The sequence below is a fragment of the Bombus huntii genome, chromosome 7 (assembly GCF_024542735.1).
Source record: "Bombus huntii isolate Logan2020A chromosome 7, iyBomHunt1.1, whole genome shotgun sequence".
Taxonomy (NCBI): Eukaryota; Metazoa; Arthropoda; class Insecta; order Hymenoptera; family Apidae; genus Bombus; species Bombus huntii.
In genome coordinates, this window is record NC_066244.1 from 2597513 (window position 1) to 2618213 (window position 20701).

Below are 20701 nucleotides of genomic sequence, written 5' to 3' on the forward strand. Positions count from 1 at the left end.
GAGCAGCGAAGTACCCTGGCCCCTTAGGACGGTGATGTTGACAGACGTAAAAGTAGCGACTACGAAAATAAGAAATATTCCATGATCTTTGAATGCTCTAGAATTGAAGCTCGCCGAGTTCGTGATGAATATTCTTCTTCGATGAGGAACGGAAAGTGATATTTGCATGCGAAAACACAGGCTACGCCGTGCCGTACCACTCGACGAAGAAAAACACACGACGTTTATCAAATCTCCGAGCAATATCGGCGGATCGACCGACCGACCACCCACGAAATATTTTCGCTAAGGAGGCGATAGATACCTGGAGAGTTGAGTCGAGAGAGTATCTTCTGTCGAGAAAGTTCTTCTCGGCGGTGGAACGAGCCGAAAGGAAGCTTTCGTGGTTTACATTCTCCTGGCAAGACTTGCTCGTAAAGCATTCGCCAGTGGTGGTAAAATCTTAGGATAGTTAGTCAGCGACAGCGAAGAGTTTCCAGAGGCAATTACCGCGTCTTGTACCGTAAGTTGGTACAACCTCTCGGGAATGGTCGGCCGACAAATGCATCGGAATACAATCGGACGTTTCGCAACGGAGACGCGGCTCGATGTCTCATTCGTGAGTCGCGATGAGTCGCGATGAGTCGCGATGGATCGCGACTCGAGTCACGGAACGCGTGCCCGTATCCCGAAAATTGCAGGAAACACGGGGTGGAGCACGAAATGGAAGACGCGAGCGACACGGTTCACCGATCCTGAGGCTCGTGTGCACGTGATTTCGTGCCCGCTTCTGCCGTGTTTCATTCACGAGTAGGTGCCCCGAGCGAGATACGATGAATGTTAATGAGGCGGTCGGTCAGCTGCTCGATCCTACCGAAGGAAAATAACGCACGAACAAATTAAATTTCAGGATACGTATGCGTCTCCCTGCAGAAGGGAGCCCCGCGATTGTCTCTCGCGTTCTTCTACCTTTCCCTCTATTCGTCCGTGTCGATCGTTCTGTATGTCGTTCGTCGAGAATTCTACACCGTCTCCTACGATCGTGACATCGTTCGAATTTCTATCTCCGCGTGAAAACGCGCCGTTGGGGAATTCGAAGAGAAAAAAGTCGTGAAGGAATCCTCCTGAACGACTTGTTTCTCCTCCCACGCGTCCATCTTCCTTCCATGTTGGTTTCCTAACCTTCAAATTCGAGCAACATGGTCGGCGAGATGTTATCGGGAATCCTCGAATCGGGCCGTTCGAAAGGGAAAATTCGTAATGGAGACGTGCATACGTTCACGAGCAAAAGGGTCGCGCGAAGCAAAAGGTCGAACACGAACTCGATTGCCATCGGGGACAGATTCCAGTTGACTTTATACGTTGTATGGGCGTGCACGTTCGGTGTCCCGTCTCACCCCATGGGACATTGTTCGGCTCCCTTTGCGAAGGCGGCCGACCCACTGGGCCACGGCCGGAAGTGCATTATTCACGCTCGATTTTTCGTCAGAGAATCATGCAAAAAATATATAAAAATTCGAAACGGATGTATGCGTCGCGAGAAAGCGCTACGGAGGCCACCATGGCCGCTGCCCAGAAGATAAAACGGCATGACAATGGCGTCGACCCATTGTGACCTTACGAAATTTTTGCCCTACGCGGGTTTTGTAGGAGAAGAATGCGCCCAGCACGATTTCGTCGAATTTCGACAAAAGAACCGGGCACCAGGTATTCGGAAATCGCTAAAACCGAAATTCTATCGATAGATCGTGTTTCGGCGTTATTCGAATTCGAACCCTGCAAGATAGGATAAGAGGCTAGGTACGCCACTGTAGCGCAAAATTTATGACCACGATTTCTCGGCCAGGCTATTCGTCAGAGACGATCGCGAATCTCAATCCTGGCGTAGCGTCTTGACAGAGTACGTCGGAGAGGAAGGAAGACAGCCTACGAGCACAGTTCGTATTACAGAGACCCCGGCAAGATCTTCGCGTTTTGTCAACGGGAAAGGAACCGGCCGAAGCAATTTGTCCTCCGTACGTGCGTTTCTTTATTATTCATCCCATGGAAACGTCCCGCGTTACCATTACGTTCGCCCGTTTATACGTTCTATCAAAGACAATCGGTTCAGTTTCCTCGAGCTCCTTCATTCTAGATCCCGCGATTGCTTTCCAAGTACACCAGCCGCGAATAATATTAACATTCGATAAAGCGAACCTTCTCGTTCCACCGTATTAGCAACCTGTTGACTTTCATATATCCTCGATCAGAGTCTCAAGTATTTATTCGTCTCTCTGGTCGTTAAATCTCAGTGGTTTACGCGTTCGATTATAAAATGCGTTTCATTCTCGTTAGCAATCGTGTCGGTGATATTTCTTTGCCCACGTAACGCGTAATAGAGACACACGGAACGAACGAAAGAGGCTGAACGAGACTTAAGCAACAAGATGTCACGAGCGATTCTGAACTTCCCCGCAATTAGCGATTGCATAAGCGATCGGTATTACGGCTCAGTCTGTCGATGCTTCTCTCTCGACCTTTGATCCCCACGACGTTGCACTGATTGACGTTGAAGCAACGTCGTGATCACCGCGCCTACCCGCGGAATCCCATCGATAAGACCTCGGCAGATCGAGACCGATCGCCGGTACCCTTGGACACGGGATCGCGGCATTTTGTTCCGCTAGCCTATTGTCATCGATCCCGGCCACGATCCTACGACCCACTTAACACGATCAATTACGCGTACGAGCAATCGGTCCTCGATCCGCGATCCTTGCCAGCAATTATAAACACGCTCGATTAAAACTCGACTCGTGACGCGGTCACGTTGCGTTCCTTTCGAGCCAGGTGCGTTCTGAAACGCAGGCACTCTAATCTGTATTCTCATGGAAAACCAACTGTTTCGTTTCCTCCGCGATTTACGAGCTTTCTATCCAACGTTCCCGATACCAGGATGAAGAACGCTAGGCGGACGATTAAAATGCGAGAGTAGACTTATCAGCTACTGGCAAATTCCGGCCGCATCGCCCGGTGGTCGGCAATTAACACCGAACGAAACACTAGCTTTTCCACGGTCCCGATTTCAAAAGGCTCTTTCCACATGTATTATGTATTTCGTTCGAATTTGTGTCCCGGTTCCGTGGAATCGTTCGAGGCACGAGGCTGGATATCGTTGCTCGTAAAAATAGTAACCGAGGGTAATTAGTGTCGATTGGAAGAGTTGCTACGTGTGGCCCCGCGATACGGATAACCCCTTTCCGTTGATTTAACCATTGGCCAGCGAACGGTTCCACTTTAGACCAATCAGCCAACCAACCGACTAAGGTTAATTAAACTCAATTAAAAGCGAAGCGATACCAACCGCCCTCGCGTTGCTTTTCCAAGCGAGCCGAGATTTTCTTTTCGAATCGCGCTATTGTCGTGTTATTGGAGAACGCGGAATAATAACGATCCGTTCCTGGTTTTTCTTGCAGACGACGAACGTGGGCGGCAGCAGCGTAGTGGAAAAGCTATCGTTCTACAACCACACGGAATGCGAGTGTCGAGAGAGAACCGAATACGACACGAGCAACGAGAAACCCTCCGAACAGAGAGTCTACAGGCATCATCAGTCGTCCCCGCAACCTCAGAACATGAGAAGGGCACAGCCGAGAAAGCCGTGAGTTCCCTCTTACATCTATGTACATATACCTGCATCGATCGCTATCATACCAGTTCATATGCTTTTCTCCACCCTTCGCTATTTCGATATCGGCTGTTATTGGCTCCACCAACGACTGATTTGTAATTTCCCATTGATTAGGTGCCGGTGTCCTTCGGAATTCACACCGAGGATGACGCCCGAAGGCGTCTGCCAGTGCACCTGCTTCGAAACTGACCAGAACTGCATCAAGATCAAGCGAGGAAAAGGATTCTTCTCTCTTCGCGATAGATTGTGAGTAACGTTTTTCAGCTACTTTTCTCGTAATAACGAGAGTATACGAATTCATTACGTCGAATTACAGATGCATTCAAAATGAGGAGTGCGCGATGCCAATCTGCGAGTTTGGTGAATACATGGGGCGACGAGGCAAGTGTCCTCGGAAACAAGACAAATTCGATGCGATTGCCAATTATCACACGAACTTTAACCACCGATACAGAAGCTAGAGAAGCAGGAGAGAAAAGAGAGCAAGTGTTAATGAAGAAGAAACCGAGGAGGAAGAAGAAGAACGAACAAGTCAAAAGTGCGTGGAACGCGCGCGACGTACATGAAACGAACGGTGCCATCTTTTCCGAGTACCTTTGCGTAAGACTCGATATATGTATACATATGTAGCCCTCCAAGCAGTTATATATAAATGTACCCTGCTATTTTCGCCGTCAACCTTGTCACTATATTTTGTCCTTTTTTTCTATCGTTACAAATGGAGAAAAGTTCGAATCGGTGATTGCGTACAGTGATTAGACACATAACGAAGCGCTACTATAGTCGACCGTGATTATTCGTATCATATACGATCCGATATTAATCGCCCTTTGATTCTTCTCGAACAGCAAAGTTTGGATATTAGTAAAAATAGAAAAGCTTCTTGTGTAATCGGTTTACAATATAGTTCGTTATACTCGAATCTTGATCCAGACACTGTTCAAAGATCGAGGGGCACGAATACTTTGATTTTGTAAATTTCAAATAACCGATTTGTTCAGCTGTGGCTGAAATTTAGTAGATCTGATGAGAGAGAGAGAGAGAGAGAGAGAGAGAGAAAGAGAGAGAGAGAGAGACGCGATTGCTCCTTATAGCCAATAGCGCTAGCAGCGCCAGTTTTACGATTGGTGACAAAAGACTTGATTGTCATAGGACCACGAGCCTAGTCCGAGATCCTGTCCCTATTCTGTACCAGACGATTCTCTTTGAATGTTCATTAGACTAAGCGATAGACTAACAGACAGTCGATCGGCTATGTAGAGAATATCGATGGTTGTATACCAAAGCGAAGAAACGGTGGACGCGAGAAGTAACTGCGCAGAGACCTAACATGAGTCCGTCAATGTACTCGTTGTTCTTATGTTCCCGCCGAGGACATTTAGAATTCGTGCCATAACGTGGCATCCTTGTTCCATTATGTCTATATGTATTTTATAAAAGAGCAAGTCGACACGACAGCAACAAGAAACGAATGGTACGAACATACAACGAATATTTTCTCGATGGATCCACCGCAGGATCATCGTTAACCTATACAAACGACGGACCTTCGAAGTATACGAGAAGAAAAGGAGCAAAGTACGATTGACTCGATGTGTTATTCGAGCTGTGAACATTTCGTATCGCACCCCCTAAACGTGTTTTGTACGCTTTTATATGCATTATTATAATATGTACGTACGTAGTAGCCGACTTGATCGTGAAATCGATTTCATAGCCGATCTAGCATTTACGTGGCCATGGAAACATCATGTACAATCGGGTGTAGATTACCATTTCACTTGCACTCAATTTCACTCCTGAAACTTTTATGCGCGTCCATTATGAACTACGATCTGAATACGAATCTGAAATATGACGAAAACGTATTCATACAGATGGCATTCAGTTGCGCTATTGACTATTTAATCTTTTACGCTTGATCTGTGGTCGAATGTACACGATGAATCAAGACCGTCTTTTTCGATCTTTTTATGTCGAATATTCTATCGTTAATAATCGCGAATATGTACAGAACGTCATTCGACATTCAGCTTACTATTGTACTCGCTACCACTTCTAGGCAATATACATATATAGACGTAGGCAACAAATTAAGCAGTACAGTTGTATAAAGAAATTCATGAGTATCATTTCAATAAAATTTCAATTTAACTTTAAGCAAATTTCGTGGAGTTTCATCTTATCCGGATCGATATTCGATGGCACTATATTCATCTTAATTACTAGGAACACTTTAATAACGTTTCAAACATACACCCGCGTGCGCGGAACAGTCGAATTATATTTTATATAAAAAATGGCGCGACAAGCTTCTAAAGGTTACACTATCGCCATCTAGTAGTCACGTTAGTAAATACAGTTTTTCTCCCGAGATATGGCATTAATATTCTAAACATATACATATGTTGTAAGAAATTGTTATACGTATTATTACTCATTTTACATTACATTTTTTATGTTAATAAATCTTAGACTTATTACAATACCACTATTCCTTTCTACATACATATAGACATATATATATACTTTTCGCTTAAAATAATCGTTGCCAGTCACAGGTGGCGATAAAACGAATTTGTCAGTTGTCAATGAGTTTTCGTACTTTTCGGATCGTGAAATATTAGAAGTATCAACTTTAATAATATATGAATGAAATATGAAATTTCTCATTTATATACGATAAATTTATTTGTAACTATTTTTGTGAATGATCTTTAAGTTTATTTATCATGTGTAATGTAAATGAAACTGCAATGTACGACTATTGTCATGTAAAATAAATGCACAAACAAACGTGCCAAAATTTACTAAATTTTGTTATTTATAATTCGAAATACACAGAAAGTTCTACGAAACTTGCAAATTATGGAGACTGCTCAAACGTTGTACCTTAACCTCTTTGGTGAGGACAAAATTCATGTTTTGAAGGAAGTAAGTACTACAATGATCAACGGAGTAAGAAATTATTTATTTGTTGAAAAATTAATCCGTATAATTTAGTTGTTACACGCTTGCGTGGATGAAATATGTGGCAGACCAGGTCCAACCTATCATAAGTTCGTAAATAGCATGGATTGGAGTAAAGAAGAATACGAAGAAACATATAAATTAATATCTATGCTCCTGAGAAATCCAGCTTCGTTATATTTAACAGAAGAAAAGGTATGTTTAATATTCTCATGAAACAAATAAAACTTTCATATTAGTAAATATAATTCCCTTTAGATGCCACAAGAGTACCACGAATTACCTGAGCAAATTCAACAAAATATATTATCATGTTTGAAAGTGAGAAGACAACAATTAACAGATGCGTTGTTGATGGAATACTCTAAAGAAAAGCATGACACAGTAATTGACTTTGACTGGAGATTAAAGGTAAATTAATAAAAAAAAACTGTTCAAGGTATATTGCTATTAATTGCATTATTCTTACAGCTTGTAATGGGGTCTAGCAAATTAGCTTCTTTAAGAGAGCCCCTTCTTCAGTTAGACCTCATTCTTGAAAGTAAGGACTCAAAACGTATTCTAGATTTGGAATTAAGCAAAGATGAATTGGACACGTTTATAAATACCATGGAAAATATAGTGCAATAACTCAGATGTAAACAAATTAATCAATAATAAAAGGATTTGTTATACTCAATGTATAATCGCAGTAAATTTCCAAGATCAAATAAGTACACGTGGTTTTACACTTGTTCCACAGTTTATTATAGGTTATAGATAAATGTAGAATAGTTTAATTACTATTATAACTGCTCATCGAAGATACTGAAGACTGTTGGTCTGTGTCCGAGGCACTATCGACTCAAAAATCTCATTTACAATTTTGTAGTTTCGACGCGCAAAATAAATAAACGAGGAGGCTTGCGTCGATGATGCCTCAGCGTTAACGATTGATAATTCGAGTGCACAGATCAGTCGGGTTCAAGGATTTTTTTTTTTTATTTTTTTCCTTTTTTAAATAAAAAGTTCGCTCTCGTCGCCAAAACTTGCCTCGAAAAAATTTCGTTGTAAAGATCATTACGGACAATATATTTAATGAAAGGTTTACTATACAACTTTTAATTTTACCTCTTTCTCCTTACTCATTATATATCGTTTAAAAATCAATGCCGGTCGCGGGCACAATGAACGCTCGCTCCATTAACACTTACATGTATTCTGAGATTTTGGAGCATTTACATATATGCGCTTTTCGTTTAACTTTACGATCTACGCTACGGTCTTAATAAAAAAAGCTGTCATAGGTAATTATTTACTCCTGAAGATCCGTAGAAACGAATCCGTTTTGAATGGTAATTGTGCATGTTTCGTAATTGTAATTAGGCGATATTTTAGTGATTATTATAAAATTACGAATAGGCTTCCTCGTAAGTATTCTCGTATGGAGAAGTAGCATTCCGAAGGACAAACGCCGAATTTACACAAACGCTTTCTCTATGTCTAGATTATATATCACTTACACTGTCTCGACGTACTGTATGTTTTCCTTATCTCGTGTGTTGAATTATACGTATGTACGCATTGGCGTGTAATGTCCTTACATGTGTGTAATTGTATCGAGTGCTCGCGCGTACCAAAGTCATACGTAGAAGTGTGCAGTTCCTCGTTACAACATAAAACTTCTCGATTGTACAATTATAAAGAAAAACAAGGACCGCGAAAGAAATACGAGCAAAATAATCGACTGTCCTTAAAAAAATCGCGATGCGAGTGTTTCATTACTCGTGCGCTTTGACATATCTTTTAATAACTTTTTTCTTCTCGCTCTGCTTTCGTCCATCCTATCTCTCTTCCTTTTCTGTTCACACTCTGGCGAAGAGACATATCCCAAATTATTCTTTCCTATTTTCCTTATTTCTTTCCTCGACACTCGATATTCACTCTCTCATTTTCTTCTTTCTAGCTCTCACGCTCTCTCACACATTCGAACACACACGCACACCTTGTTCTGTCAGTCTCTGATCTTCCCTTGTTTTTTCTTTCTTTTTTTCTTTTTTTTTTTATTACAGCTTTCTTGTTCTTTATACTCTCTCGATATAGCAATACATATGTAGTTACGAGGGGTCGCGCCTCGATGAGTATTTTTTTGGAATTCGCGACAAACGAAGTTTTTGTTACCATTATTTATTTTGTTTTAATTCGAATGTTCGTTTTTATCGCTTGTCCGCCGCGCGATGGTCACATAATACGATTTATGTATAGCAACAATGACAGGTTCTAAATTTTTTACACAGCAGGGCCACTTGTTACGATGTTACAAATAAGCACGGCCCACGGTTGAAAATATTTCATTCGTGTCGAAAAAGAACAGTAAGAATTATCTGCTTCGATATACCATCCGCGAACGGCACTACACATTTTCGGAATCATTTTTTTTTCTTTTTCTTTTTTTTTTTTTTTTATCTGGCTCATCCTCGTAACCCCGTTCTCTTGGATGATACAACCGTTCACGTTTCGTGAACTTTCTCTTTCGCCCTGCCGTCAAATGCCATCTAATAATTATTAATAGGCCTACTATAAAGTCTATATGTTCTCGCGATGTCGCGGTCACATCCATTTTTTTGTTGCTCGTAACGAAAGAACGTTATTTTCTGTTTAGTTGCAGGAATGGTCCAAATATACATATCTATATAATATACTTTTTTGGTTTTAACGAGAGAAAAGAACTTTCTTCTTCCCAAAATACAATTCGGTTAGTGGTGTTTATTCGTTTATGTTGTTTTGGTAATGTGCTTCCGCGATAATTTCCTGTAAACAGCAAATAAATTACACGTTCGATAAGAATGTGCATACAAGCATTTGTCGACAAAAAGTACTTGTATACTCTACTTACGTTCGTATTACACTCGATGGTTGCTGCCGCAACAGCCTTATCGCTTATGTCCATCTCTTCGATAGCCTTTAACAAAAAAAAAGAAAAAAGAAAATGAGATAACTATTAATAGTTGTATCGTCGAACTACATCGATATCTTACAAGTAAAGAATTAAACTATATTAAGATGCTAATCAGATGGCCCCTCGCACTTTATTCTTCTTTGGACATTAAACTGCGTTAATGGTCTCAGAATCGTTCGCGCTAACCCGCGCGAACGATCTGTTGGCGATCATCATATATTGCGTATTTACAACGTTTACTAAAGATAGGAGCGTATAGAGTACAAAATCGGGTTGACACGATATTACCTTAGCTACCGATGCGACATCCTCGGTAATGGCTGGGGCAGATGGTGGAGAAGCGGGTACCTCGCTTGGGACGGCTGGTGTAACCTTGATAGCGTCGGCTGAACTTTCTGTCGTACTGTCATGAGCCACGTTATTTTCTACTGGGGCCTCGGGTTCGGGAGTGCTCTGTAATGTATATATCTCCTTGTTAAAGGATTCGATCGGAGAAGTTGGACGTCCGCAACAAGTCCAAATCCCAACATGCTACGAGGATAAAAGACGTAAAGATCGATTCTGTCGAGCCACTTGAGAAACGAACGATAAGGATTATTTTCCCATAGACAAGTAAATAGATACTCGACATGACTACCATAAGGACGACCACCATGTGGCGGGACAGAATCGCTCCTCATGCTTTTCGAACAGCGCAAAGAATTGGAAACCCTGCTGATAAACCCTCGAATAAGAAAACTCTGCATGCGCAATACAAGATGCTAACGACAAAACAGATGCAATTACGGAAAGAGCATATGATAGTATCGATGTCTAATAAATAAGTTCTATGCCATAATTAAGTTCTAAAAACCTCAGCTATTTACGTGTATACAATTAGTTTAATGTTTACGTCTATCAATGAGATTCACGCTAGAAATTCGTCTAAGTCGAGCGGCTATGTTATATTAGTGACAGCGTTCCGACGAAAAAGAAATTTTCTACGGAAACTGGACTCGACTAGTGCAGCGAATGTTTCTTGCTCGTTTATCTATGTGTCGAGCTACAAATGCTCTACTTTAGCGCCTCGATTCGAATAACAAGTCGTGTTAATATTGTCAAGAAAACCAAGAGGCAAACAACACAGGTGATGGCAGTAACGGTTGTTCTGGTAATGGTTGGTGGTGGAAGCGTCATAGGAGTTGTCAGCAACAGAGTAGACGTGTTGTTAATCACGTTCGACAGAACGAAGGATGCATTCGACGAGACCCTTTCTTTAAAAAAAAAAAACGCTGGATCGTGTGTTAAGGACCAGAGACAGAAGAAAAAAGAGAGTGAGAGAGAGAAAGAGAGAAAAAGAAAGAAAAAAGAGAAAGAGAAAGAGAGAAAGGACATATACCATGAGGGAAGAATGTGTTTTGCGACACAATCGATTCTGTTTAGATTTTCTATTCCATATCGTGCATGGAGATACGCCGAGACAAGGATTCTGTCGATCGTTTAGATGAAATTCGTGCAAAAACCCACAGACGTCGATGTGCCAGTCTCGGTCTCATTCGATTACCCTTCGTCGAGAGAACGTCGTAAAGCGAAGGTGAGAAATTGAGATACCGAGGATGATGGTCGATTATCTGGGATTCGATGTGTGGAGGTTTGAACGAAGGTACAAAACGCGATATGTGTCGGGCGACAGAGCACTGGACAGAGCATCGGGAACATGGGGAAAACGGGAGAAAGTCGATATTTTCAGACTATATTCACAGAGACGATTGGTTTGTGCGGACCGTACGACGAGATACTTGGAACGAGGCGCCACCAAAGGTATTTGGCTGCCTGAATTCATGCCAGGAGGTTGTGTTACATGTTAGTCACCTGATGGATCTCCTGGATAGTAGTCGACGACGTGGCGTTGTTTGACAACTGACACGAAACCGAGCTCTCTTCCTGCTTCTCAGTCTCCGCCAGAGACTCTGCTAACCTCTCCTTTAATTCAATGTCGGACTCATTGTACGAATTGAGGCTTATCGACACCGATTCCATCTTGAACTCTCGATTGCTCTGGTCGTCGTACAACAGTGTTTGTGAGGAGTCTTTTGTGGATGTTGTTAGGCCAGACGTGATACTGACATTGGACAAAGGACTGGGGCTTCTAGGCGGTATCGGTAGTGTCTCTGTCGGGTTTCTTAAACTGGACGCGTTCTCGTCGGGAATTGGAAGCTCGCTATTCGTTTCGGGCACATTGAGCGGACAAGAGAGCTCTTCCGGCGGTAAGGGATATTTGAAGGAATCTAACTGTTGGGTCGTATCCTCAAGGGCTGTGGGAAAATTGTCCGTGAGACCAGGAACGTCTTCCAGCCTGGACGAAGAGAGATTCGCTTGAGTTTCGTTCGCGAGATACGTGGTTTTCTCGCTAACAGGACAGGGCGGCAGACTGTCTGACGTTTTCAACGACGCGTCATCTGCCTGGGGAACGGGAATATCCGCGCTAGAACATTCGTTCGCCTGTTCCGGCAGTGAAAGAGGAGATCCGTCCACTTCTTGTGCGTGTTCTACGTCTAAAATCTGAGACTCTGTGTGAACAACGGGGGAAGGCACTGTGTTCGAATTGTCCGCCACGTTTACGGTTTCTAAATCAAATTTTTCCTGAGGACTAGGCACGGGTGATTCTGACAAAGGTGGAGGCGGCATAGGCATCGATTCCTCCTCGTTCCTAATCATCTCGGGTGTGTCTATCACTTTGTCGATAACGTTCTCGATCGTGGAATCGGTAATAGGCGTAACAGGATCGATCACCGCTTCGTTAGAAACAAATGGATCTTTCGATTCTTCCGGTACTTCGGAAATGAGAATTTCTTCCGTAGGTACGGCAACGTCGGGTTCCGTTTCCGTTTCCAATTTGTCGTCCGCTTCCGGAATGACTTGGACCGACTCGATATCTACCTTCGAATTATTCGCTACTTCTTCGACGGGCGTTTCCGTCACATCCTCGTCCTCCGGAATGACAACCGCTGGCTTTGCCTCTACTAAGATTTCTTCGGAAATCGGAACGGGACCTTCTTCGGATTCCACGATCGCATCAACGGTCAAAACTGGTGGATCGATAACGGCGGCTTCTTCCACTCGCTCGATATCTTCTTGAACAACTTCGTTCGGCTCGATAATCTCTTCGACTGGTTCTTCGACACGTTCCTTTATATTAACCGATTCCGGTACCTTTTCTTTCTCGCGTGCAACGAACTCCTCCTTCACTACGTTCTCTAGAACTACTTGCGACGTTTCGTTTTCGATCAACTCGCCGCCGTCGAGATTGCTAACTCTATCCGATAACTGCGAAGGTTGTTCGACCTGTATCTTTTGCGAAGGATTCGCGACATTTTCATCGACTTTGAGCTCGCAAGACTTTTCAACGTCGCTCCCCTCGGTAAGGGGAGTTGTCTCCCTTACACATTTTTGGTTGACATCGCTCTCAGATGATGGTTGTTTCAGTTCGTTAACTGGAACGCTATGAAGACTTTTTGCATCATTCTCGAGAGACGGGAGAGCGTCGACCTCGGTAGTCTTATTGGCGTCACCGGCGCTAAGCGACTCTAAATTCTTGGTAACATCGTCCGGAGGATTAGGCGCGTCTGTATCTATCAGCGGCAGAGCTTCTACGCTCTCAGGGATAAGAGTCGATTTTGTTGGGGGTTCGTCGACAGAAGAAATGGGCGGTCGTATCTGGGGAGTCGCATCGAGAGATTCCGCGGCTGGTGTTGACGGGTCGTTACGTTCTGGGCAGAGGGAAGATAAGGCTGGTGGTGTAATTATATCCTTGTCAGCAGCCTCGGCAGGCAGCTTAAGGGCCTCCGCTAGCGCGGTCGCGGTCGCCGCGGCCTGCTGAGCCTGCTGCAAAGGCGACGTATCTATGGGGGTTGGTGGTGGACTGGACGGAGGCAAGGAAGGAATATCCTCACTGGTTTTCCTCTCAATGATAGACGGCGTAGCGACTGTCTGGACTCGGAATACGGAGACTTCTACCGGGTCCGCTATGAACTGACCACCGGCTGGACTGACCTCGACTACTTTTTTCTCGGCCTCCACTTTTTCGACCTCCTCTTTCTTTTCCTCGACAGGGACAAGAGTTGGGGCAGAGGGAGTGGGTTCCTCTGTCTTTTCCTCGGTAGGGCTACTAGCGGCCGATGCTGGGCTTTCTTCCTTCGCCTCGGTCGACGGTGCTGGTGCCGCTGCTACAGGGGCGGCTTCGTTCTCCGCTGTTGGACTACTTACTGCTGATTTTTCTTCAACCGGACTACCTGCCGTGGCTGATCCACTTTCCGCTTCTTCACCGCCCTGCAACATTTTCGTAGAAATCGTTTATATAAAAAAAAAAAGAAAACGATACATCGAGTGAAAAGTGAACAATTTCAAGCGCGTTGATCAACGCAATCTTCACGGCGGGCTATACGATATTGTGTTGGAAAAAGAATGCCGGTTCATCGAGGCGCGATATTATTTTTTTTCTTTTTTTTTTTTTATTCATCGTGGAGGGTGACCAACTTAACAGTTGTCGCCCGTGCTCTCGAGGCTGGGGTATGCTCTCTAAGCAATTCGAATAGAAAGAAGGGTGAACAACCTAGCGACTCGTAGACAAGAGAAGTTCACAGAAGGGTGGATGTTCCCATAAGGGACGCGCACAGGGGTACAAAAATGAGCGAACCATAGGGTGCCGAGGTACGAACGTCATCCTTTCAGGGGTAGCCAATCGTGTCACTGTGTCAGCGAGCGCTCGTTACGAGCGAGACGTAATTGATTCTGATTTTATTAATAACGTGCTCCACTGTTGCTTCTAAAACGCGTATCTGGCATCCGAGTCGAGTTGTCGCTCGTAGAACGTGTCCTCCGAATTCCAAAGAAAGAAGACACTGTTACTCGAGGCCAATAGGTGTCATTCGTTCCTCGATATTCGTTCAACTAAGAAGTACGTAGACCTCGATTCCAGCCATCCTCGCGGCTTGACGCAAATAGAAAAAATATGAGTAGAACGAAATCAATTCTTGAAATCGAAGAGGGAAACAGAAACCGGACGTGCGGAACGCAACGCGTGCTTTATCGTCTGCAGACCTCGTATCGATCGGCTGGTTAAGTGAAACCCCTTCTCGCCGTTCCTCCCATGCTTTTTCGTAAAGGGTAAGCCTCTCGCTTAAAGAATTACAGCCCCTGAAGGGTTCTACACGAGGGCTTTCTAAAGCGGAGTGTTTTTTCTCAGACGGTTCCGATTCCCGTGTTTCGCCAGCACTGTGTACACAATTTTTTCAAGTAAAGAAATTTTCCACGTGAAACGATGCTCTCTACATTCTTCCGTACTATCTCGGAATATTTCGCCTCTAGCTAAAGACGAAGAAACGGACGTTTACCTGTCAGAGTCTCTCGACCTCGCGGTGAACGACTGACGAGTCGAAAAGTCAAAGCACTCGCGAATTCGCGTTACAAATTTGGCTAAACTTCAGGAGAAACTAAGTAACAAAAGGACAAGCAGAAGTTTGGCCGTTGGCCAAGATCTTTCTTCAGGCCATTGTCCGTCCTGTGGGTCAACGGTAGAAAGGGACACCGCGGTAATAAACTTCCGATTACCTTCGGTTTCTTCTCGCGGCGAAATCGATCGGGCAAACGGTACCAAAACTCGCGTGTCTCTGCCGATGCATCATTGGCTGTCGACCAACTTTGATCGCGAGTAGGTTATAAACAGTCGCAATAACTCTATAACGAAAGACGAGCGTTAGAGCAAGCAATCAAAGTCCGCGAACGCAGACGGAGGTAAAGGAAAATCTACGCACAATGTTCTCGTTACCTACTCTAAAAATATATTTACGCGAAGGTTGCAGATTTCGACACTTTGTTTGAATCCTCTCCAAGAGTACCCAATGAAATCTCAACTAAGAAAACCCAGCGAGTTCTCCAGAAAATGACGCAACCGGTATATCTCGATCGCGGGGCAAATATCGACGAAAATATCGCAATTTGTAAACCTAATATCATACAAAATTGATATTCGTCGTAATCGAGTTACGATAAAAATTAGAACAAGCTTCGACTACAAGTTTCTACTAAGAAGCCTCGCTCTTCTACTACACTTCGAGTCGTAAACGTATGTACGCCAGACATTGTGCTCGTTGATCCGTGCGAATTATCCTACCTCGATATCAGCTGTATAACAGCTGGTACGCGGGTCACATTAGAACCTATACTAGAATCAATTTCCTGTTCCGCAAAAAATATTACCTAGGGTGACGCGTGGCACGGACACGTGCTACCCTCGTGCAACAACTGTCGGTTGGTCCACGTTACGGAGATCTGGCGAGCGCATAAATTTATGGGACGATAGCGATCAGATATGCAGCTTTTCATTCCTGAACGATATGAACCCGGCGCACATGGATGTAAACGCGATATCGCACGGCTATAGCGTGTATCTGTTTACGCTGTAACGACTAATTACTTCCTTCCCATTCGACGAATGTACGCTTTTCCTTTCCACGAGCAGTTTGACTCCTTTTTGCGTGCGAAAAGAAAAAATTAATGAAAATGTAACGGAGGAACGTGTCGTTAACGCGGCGGAAACGGTCTGTTATGAACACGAGCAGCAAGACTCAGACATTAAAGGATGAACAACGCGTTCCTAAAAAGATTGGTGATGCATCGTTTTCTCGCGAAACACTTCGCCGTTTCTCTATCGCTGATTACTCATTGTCCCGAGCTAAATGCGTATATCGTGTAACGTTCTCTCTCGTCCGCTCGTAGTAGGCAAACGCGTTTCATTCCTCCGTCTTTTTCCTCTTCTTTCTTTTCTTTTATTTTATTTTCTTCCTTTTTTTTTGCTATTTACCGACCTTCCCTAGAATTGAATTACGACAGCAGTATTTATCCGGTTCACCGGAGCGTATCCGACAGTAATATCGGTCTTGGCATGTAAACGGAGCCCGAGAGGAAAGATGCGTTTAATATCCGCATCGAGGCAAATCAACAAGGCTACACACGAAGACCTAATTATTAAGATAAGAAAGAGCTAAATATTAAGACAAGGCCTTACTAATTTGCGTACTTACGCTAGGTCACGACCAGAATTTCTGATTTTTAAGTATTCGAGCGAAACGTAAACATCGAGCGGGAGATACGATTTACGCTAAGAGAAACCTACGATGCGGACGATCGTTGATAACAGAAATATCGATCTTGCACGAAAGTCACGAAAAGCCTAAAGCAGCGTGTAAACGGCCTTCTAGCAAACACGTCTTGCGTGTGTCACGCTTCCAAATGGCGCGGCTTTCTGGTCTATTCCCGTCCGGCGTCCATGGAACGAAACGGGCCGAGCGATCGAATTTTCATGAACGCAACTTTCCGGCTCGGTCGAAAGTTCGATAAAGTTGACTAGCTATTAACGAATGATGAATCGCGAAAACGATTCAGGGACCGGCTTTGATCAGCGATCGGTCGTAAATTGAATTTGTGTCACACCGGCAACGCGATTAAATTTCGCGTCGAACACAGACTAATTCGACCAATATTAATTTTCATCTATTCGCCCAACGGTTCTGCGTGGATTAACCCAGCGCGTATCACGTTCATTTCGCTCGAGCACGGCTATAATTCGATACGCGAAACCTTAAAACGCGTTCACCCACGTGGAATGCGAGAGGTAAACGAAAGTCTCGCCGAGTATGATCTTTTCACGCTATTTTCGTTCGAGGCGTTGGTCGACGTTGGGCGTTCTTCTTGAGCTTCGTGAGCCGAGAAAACATTTTGCAAGCTTTCACCGCGTTCGACTCGAGCCTCTCTCGCGGATGACTATTTTTGCATAGCGCGCACCGACAGCCCGGCGCGACGTCGCCGCCACACCGTTTATCGGTGTCGATTTACCTTTCTTTCCGCTGCATGTTCCAACGCATTGAACAATGGACTATTACGTAAAAAGAGTATCGACCAACGAGAGCCTACCGCGGCGCGACGCGACGCGGCAGACATAAATAAAATATTAAGTATTCAGGTGAAACGAGTCCTCCGCCACTCGTTCCTCTCTTCGGCCGATAACCCGGCGAACAATACGAAATTAACCACGGACTTCGAACGGATACGACAACCATTAATCCCTGCGAACGAAGCCATCTGGGAACGGTTAATCTGCACCGGAAACGCACTCGTTCTGTTTCGGTATCGCGCAACCGGAAGTAGCCCGAGATCGAAGGAAATGTTCGATGGGCTAGTTCCTGCTGACTATTGCCATTTCTTTCTCTTTATACGACAAAATCAAAGCTCGACGAGGGTTGAATAAATACGCGAAGAAACGCAAACGCTTTCCGTGTCGTACCGCGGAAGGTTCGGGCTCCTCGACTTCCGTTGGGACCGCAGCGACGCCCAAAAGTGGAACGTAAGACAAAACTCTTCTGGCTCCTCGAGCGAAAGCACCTGCCACCCGATATACACCACTGCCCACACTTCGCCCCGCCTTCGTGATAGACTCCATCCTTGCAAAATTTCCAGCACTTTCCGGGAAACCAGTCCTTGAAAAAGTATTGCGTAGGTAGTAACGAATTCACGATCGAAATTCTCGCGAACGACCAAGACGCGTGTCGAAACTTCGATAGGAATTGCGTTAAGTTTAATTTTGTTTTAATTAAACGCGATAAATATTCAACTATTTCGGTCTGTATATATAGAAAGCTACCCAAAACGCTTTAATTTCCACGCAACTTTACACTCGTCTATTAGTAGATATGAATTGCCAGAGGCGCAACTGATACTCCAGAAAAAAATGCGTGCACTCGATGCAAGCAACATGGCAGACAATGCCGACTACGTCTCAATCTGTGAAGGCGTGAAGTGACTCACTGTTGGTCATGCTTTTTCGCACAGCTTACAACAATTTGCGATGTTCTACCTCTACTACTTGAAAAATTAGTCGAACGCGATCTTGGTCATCCGGAAAATTCGTGAAGCAACGTCGAAGATACCTCTGCGTGACACACGCACGCGCACGCACGATCAGCGACGAACGATCAGAGAGAAAGATCCGTACCAACTGTTCGCCGTTGGCGAACTACTCGGGCCAGCCTGCGAGTTCCCGCTGGTTTATATAGAGTCCAACAGAGGATCGTCCCACGTCTCGGAGAGAGAAGAGAGGAGTGTTACTGATACACACGTGGACACCCGGGGAGAGAAGAGGGACATATCTAGCCGGGCTAAGGAAAAGCATAGGAAGAGCACAAGTAACCGGCGTCTGATTTACTAAATCCAAACGAGCAAAACGAATTCCTACCAAAAGTGTTCGCCACGGGCGAAATAAAGCCGATTTTTTTTTTTAAATCGACCGCCCTTCGGCGATGAGACTCGCGTGTCACGGTAGTTCGCGATCTGGAACGTGGTGATTTGAAAAGGCAGAGCGGCGAAGAAAACCGACTTTACGCCAGTTGAGAGATAATCACGAAAATTCCTGCAAAGAGGACAAGAGGAAAGTTGACCCACGTTTTATAAGAGTGTACGTATAAGCCCTCTTGACAGAGAGAAAGAAGGAGTGGGAGCGGAAGAGTTACAATGAAGCAGGAGAGGGAGTGGAAACCCGTCATGCACCACCTACGCGAGGACGGCGAAACCAGGAAGAGAAAGAGATGCACGAACTGTATACACCAGAAACGAAGAAAGCTGACGAGAGGAAGAGGAAGAGAAGGAAAAAGAGTGAAAGAGGAAAAAATGCGCGGATTATGGACAGGGAGGCTGTGACGCTCTGTACCTTCGGCGAGTCTCTTCTGTAGCGTTTTACCTAGGCGAAAGAAGCAAAGAAAAGGCAAGGGAATAAAGAGACGGTGGCACGCTGCATGTGCGAGCAAGGAAAGAAAACGCAGGCGAGTAACGAAGAGGCGAAAGATTCCAGTTTGATTCGTTAGATGAGAACGCGTGACGAGAAATCAGCACGAGTCTGAGAAGAAACAAAAATTCACGCCGCAAAACCACCGCGCATTTCTATTCTTAGATGATCGAAAGAGAAAGGAGCCGAGAGAGGAGCGGAACAGGAGCGAGAGAAGGGAAAAGGGAAGCAAACGGAGACGGGAAAGGCCGGTGTTAACAAGACAGAAGGGATACCACGACACCGTACGGTGAGTACGAGGGGTTATTCAGCGTGAATAGCGGCGAGAATTTTTGAGTCGGTTCCAAATTTCTAATGCTGCATGTATGACCTTTAGGCCGCGTTCGTCATGGTGTGAGTCAATTGGATTTTCGAGCTCGAATTAGCCCCGGCGCTATTCATCCGGTTACGCTCATCGCTTCAACGCATTTTTCCTTAAAACGCGATATTTTTTACGCGATTGTATACTGCGAATCCTATCAATTGGATCTAGATCGCGATGCAATAACAGATTCGATAAGATTAAGGTAGCGATAACTTTTAATTTCAACGCGTACATAATCTCCGATAGCGATTTTCGAAGTCTTCGCATATTATATCGAGCAGAGAAAGCCGGAATCGTTTTCGATAAGGGAAGGTTCTAAAGCTGATCGTTGGTGGCAGCATCGGCCGTGAAGCCAGCGTAGAATTATTCTTGTAGCAGGCAAGAAAGGAGGTAGGTTACCAACCGAGAGTTCTCGACGAGAAGCTTCGACCGAACACAGATGGAGACGTTCTTTCGCCAAGGGTGGAAACTGAGTTCTCGTTTACGACCAACGTATTAATTGACGTTAACGATGAAAAATATCGGTACTGACTATACCGACTCTTCCGAGATCTCTTTTTTCGAAACGGCCAAAGAACGCTTACTTTTATGCCTTTTTAACGTTACAACTCCGACAAAATAACGAAACGTGACGGTCTTCGGGCAGCGGAAAGCTGTTTCGCTTTGATATTGTAACGAATCGTCCACGATCATTTTTGTCAAGGGTAGGACACAACGAGGCGATAAATTTCGTTTAAGGGAAATGCAACGACACTAGGCGACAAATATGTCGATTCCATGAACGGTATCAGCCTATAAATCACTGTTATCGGCGTTTGAAATCGACATTTTCCGTATTTCTCTTACATTCTCGTTACTACGCTCCAACTCTGTTCATCATCGCACGCCGGCCGATGGTGTTAAAATTTCGCGATTTATAAATCAAAGTTTACCACTATTGGAAAAAATCAGGAAACAACGAGAAGC

General features: G+C 44.4%; 3 protein-coding genes across 13 annotated transcripts in view; 2 read left to right on the forward strand and 1 right to left on the reverse strand.

The window, feature by feature from the left end:
• The window catches only part of LOC126867580 (uncharacterized), a 59926-nt gene extending 54112 nt beyond the window's left edge, over positions 1–5814 (forward strand). Inside the window, exons 4-6 of the mRNA XM_050622229.1 lie at positions 3435–3619; positions 3764–3895; positions 3966–5814. Of these exons, the coding sequence (XP_050478186.1) occupies positions 3435–3619; positions 3764–3895; positions 3966–4110 (462 nt within the window). The 3' untranslated portion in view covers positions 4111–5814. The remainder of the gene's footprint in view (positions 1–3434; positions 3620–3763; positions 3896–3965) is intronic.
• Positions 5815–5947: 133 nt separating this feature from the next.
• LOC126867592 (COMM domain-containing protein 8-like) lies at positions 5948–7298 on the forward strand. Of its 3 annotated transcripts, none has more exons than XM_050622247.1 (5): positions 5948–6059; positions 6494–6583; positions 6653–6814; positions 6878–7030; positions 7091–7298. In XM_050622247.1, exons 2-5 carry the CDS (start codon positions 6518–6520, stop codon positions 7247–7249), a joined length of 540 nt encoding a protein of 179 aa, XP_050478204.1. In that variant the 5' UTR covers positions 5948–6059; positions 6494–6517; the 3' UTR covers positions 7250–7298. The 3 variants fall into 3 exon arrangements, with proteins under 3 accessions (XP_050478204.1, XP_050478205.1, XP_050478202.1); XM_050622248.1 differs by lacking the exon at positions 5948–6059 and adding an exon at positions 6078–6407; XM_050622245.1 differs by lacking the exon at positions 5948–6059 and having other exon boundaries at positions 6080–6583.
• Positions 7299–7661: 363 nt separating this feature from the next.
• LOC126867577 (uncharacterized) overlaps positions 7662–20701 on the reverse strand; it is a 61586-nt gene continuing 48546 nt past the window's right edge. For 8 of the 9 annotated variants that reach the window (XM_050622222.1, XM_050622224.1, XM_050622219.1 and 5 more), the window contains 4 exons: positions 11409–13865; positions 9846–10010; positions 9495–9560; positions 7662–9409 (listed from right to left, as the gene is read on the reverse strand). In XM_050622222.1, coding sequence (XP_050478179.1) covers positions 9365–9409; positions 9495–9560; positions 9846–10010; positions 11409–13865 — 2733 coding nt within the window. In that variant the 3' untranslated portion in view covers positions 7662–9364. Of the gene's footprint in view, positions 9410–9494; positions 9561–9845; positions 10011–11408; positions 13866–17877; positions 18071–18520; positions 18661–20701 lie in introns of those variants that run through there. The other variant, XM_050622227.1, reaches the window with a different exon arrangement.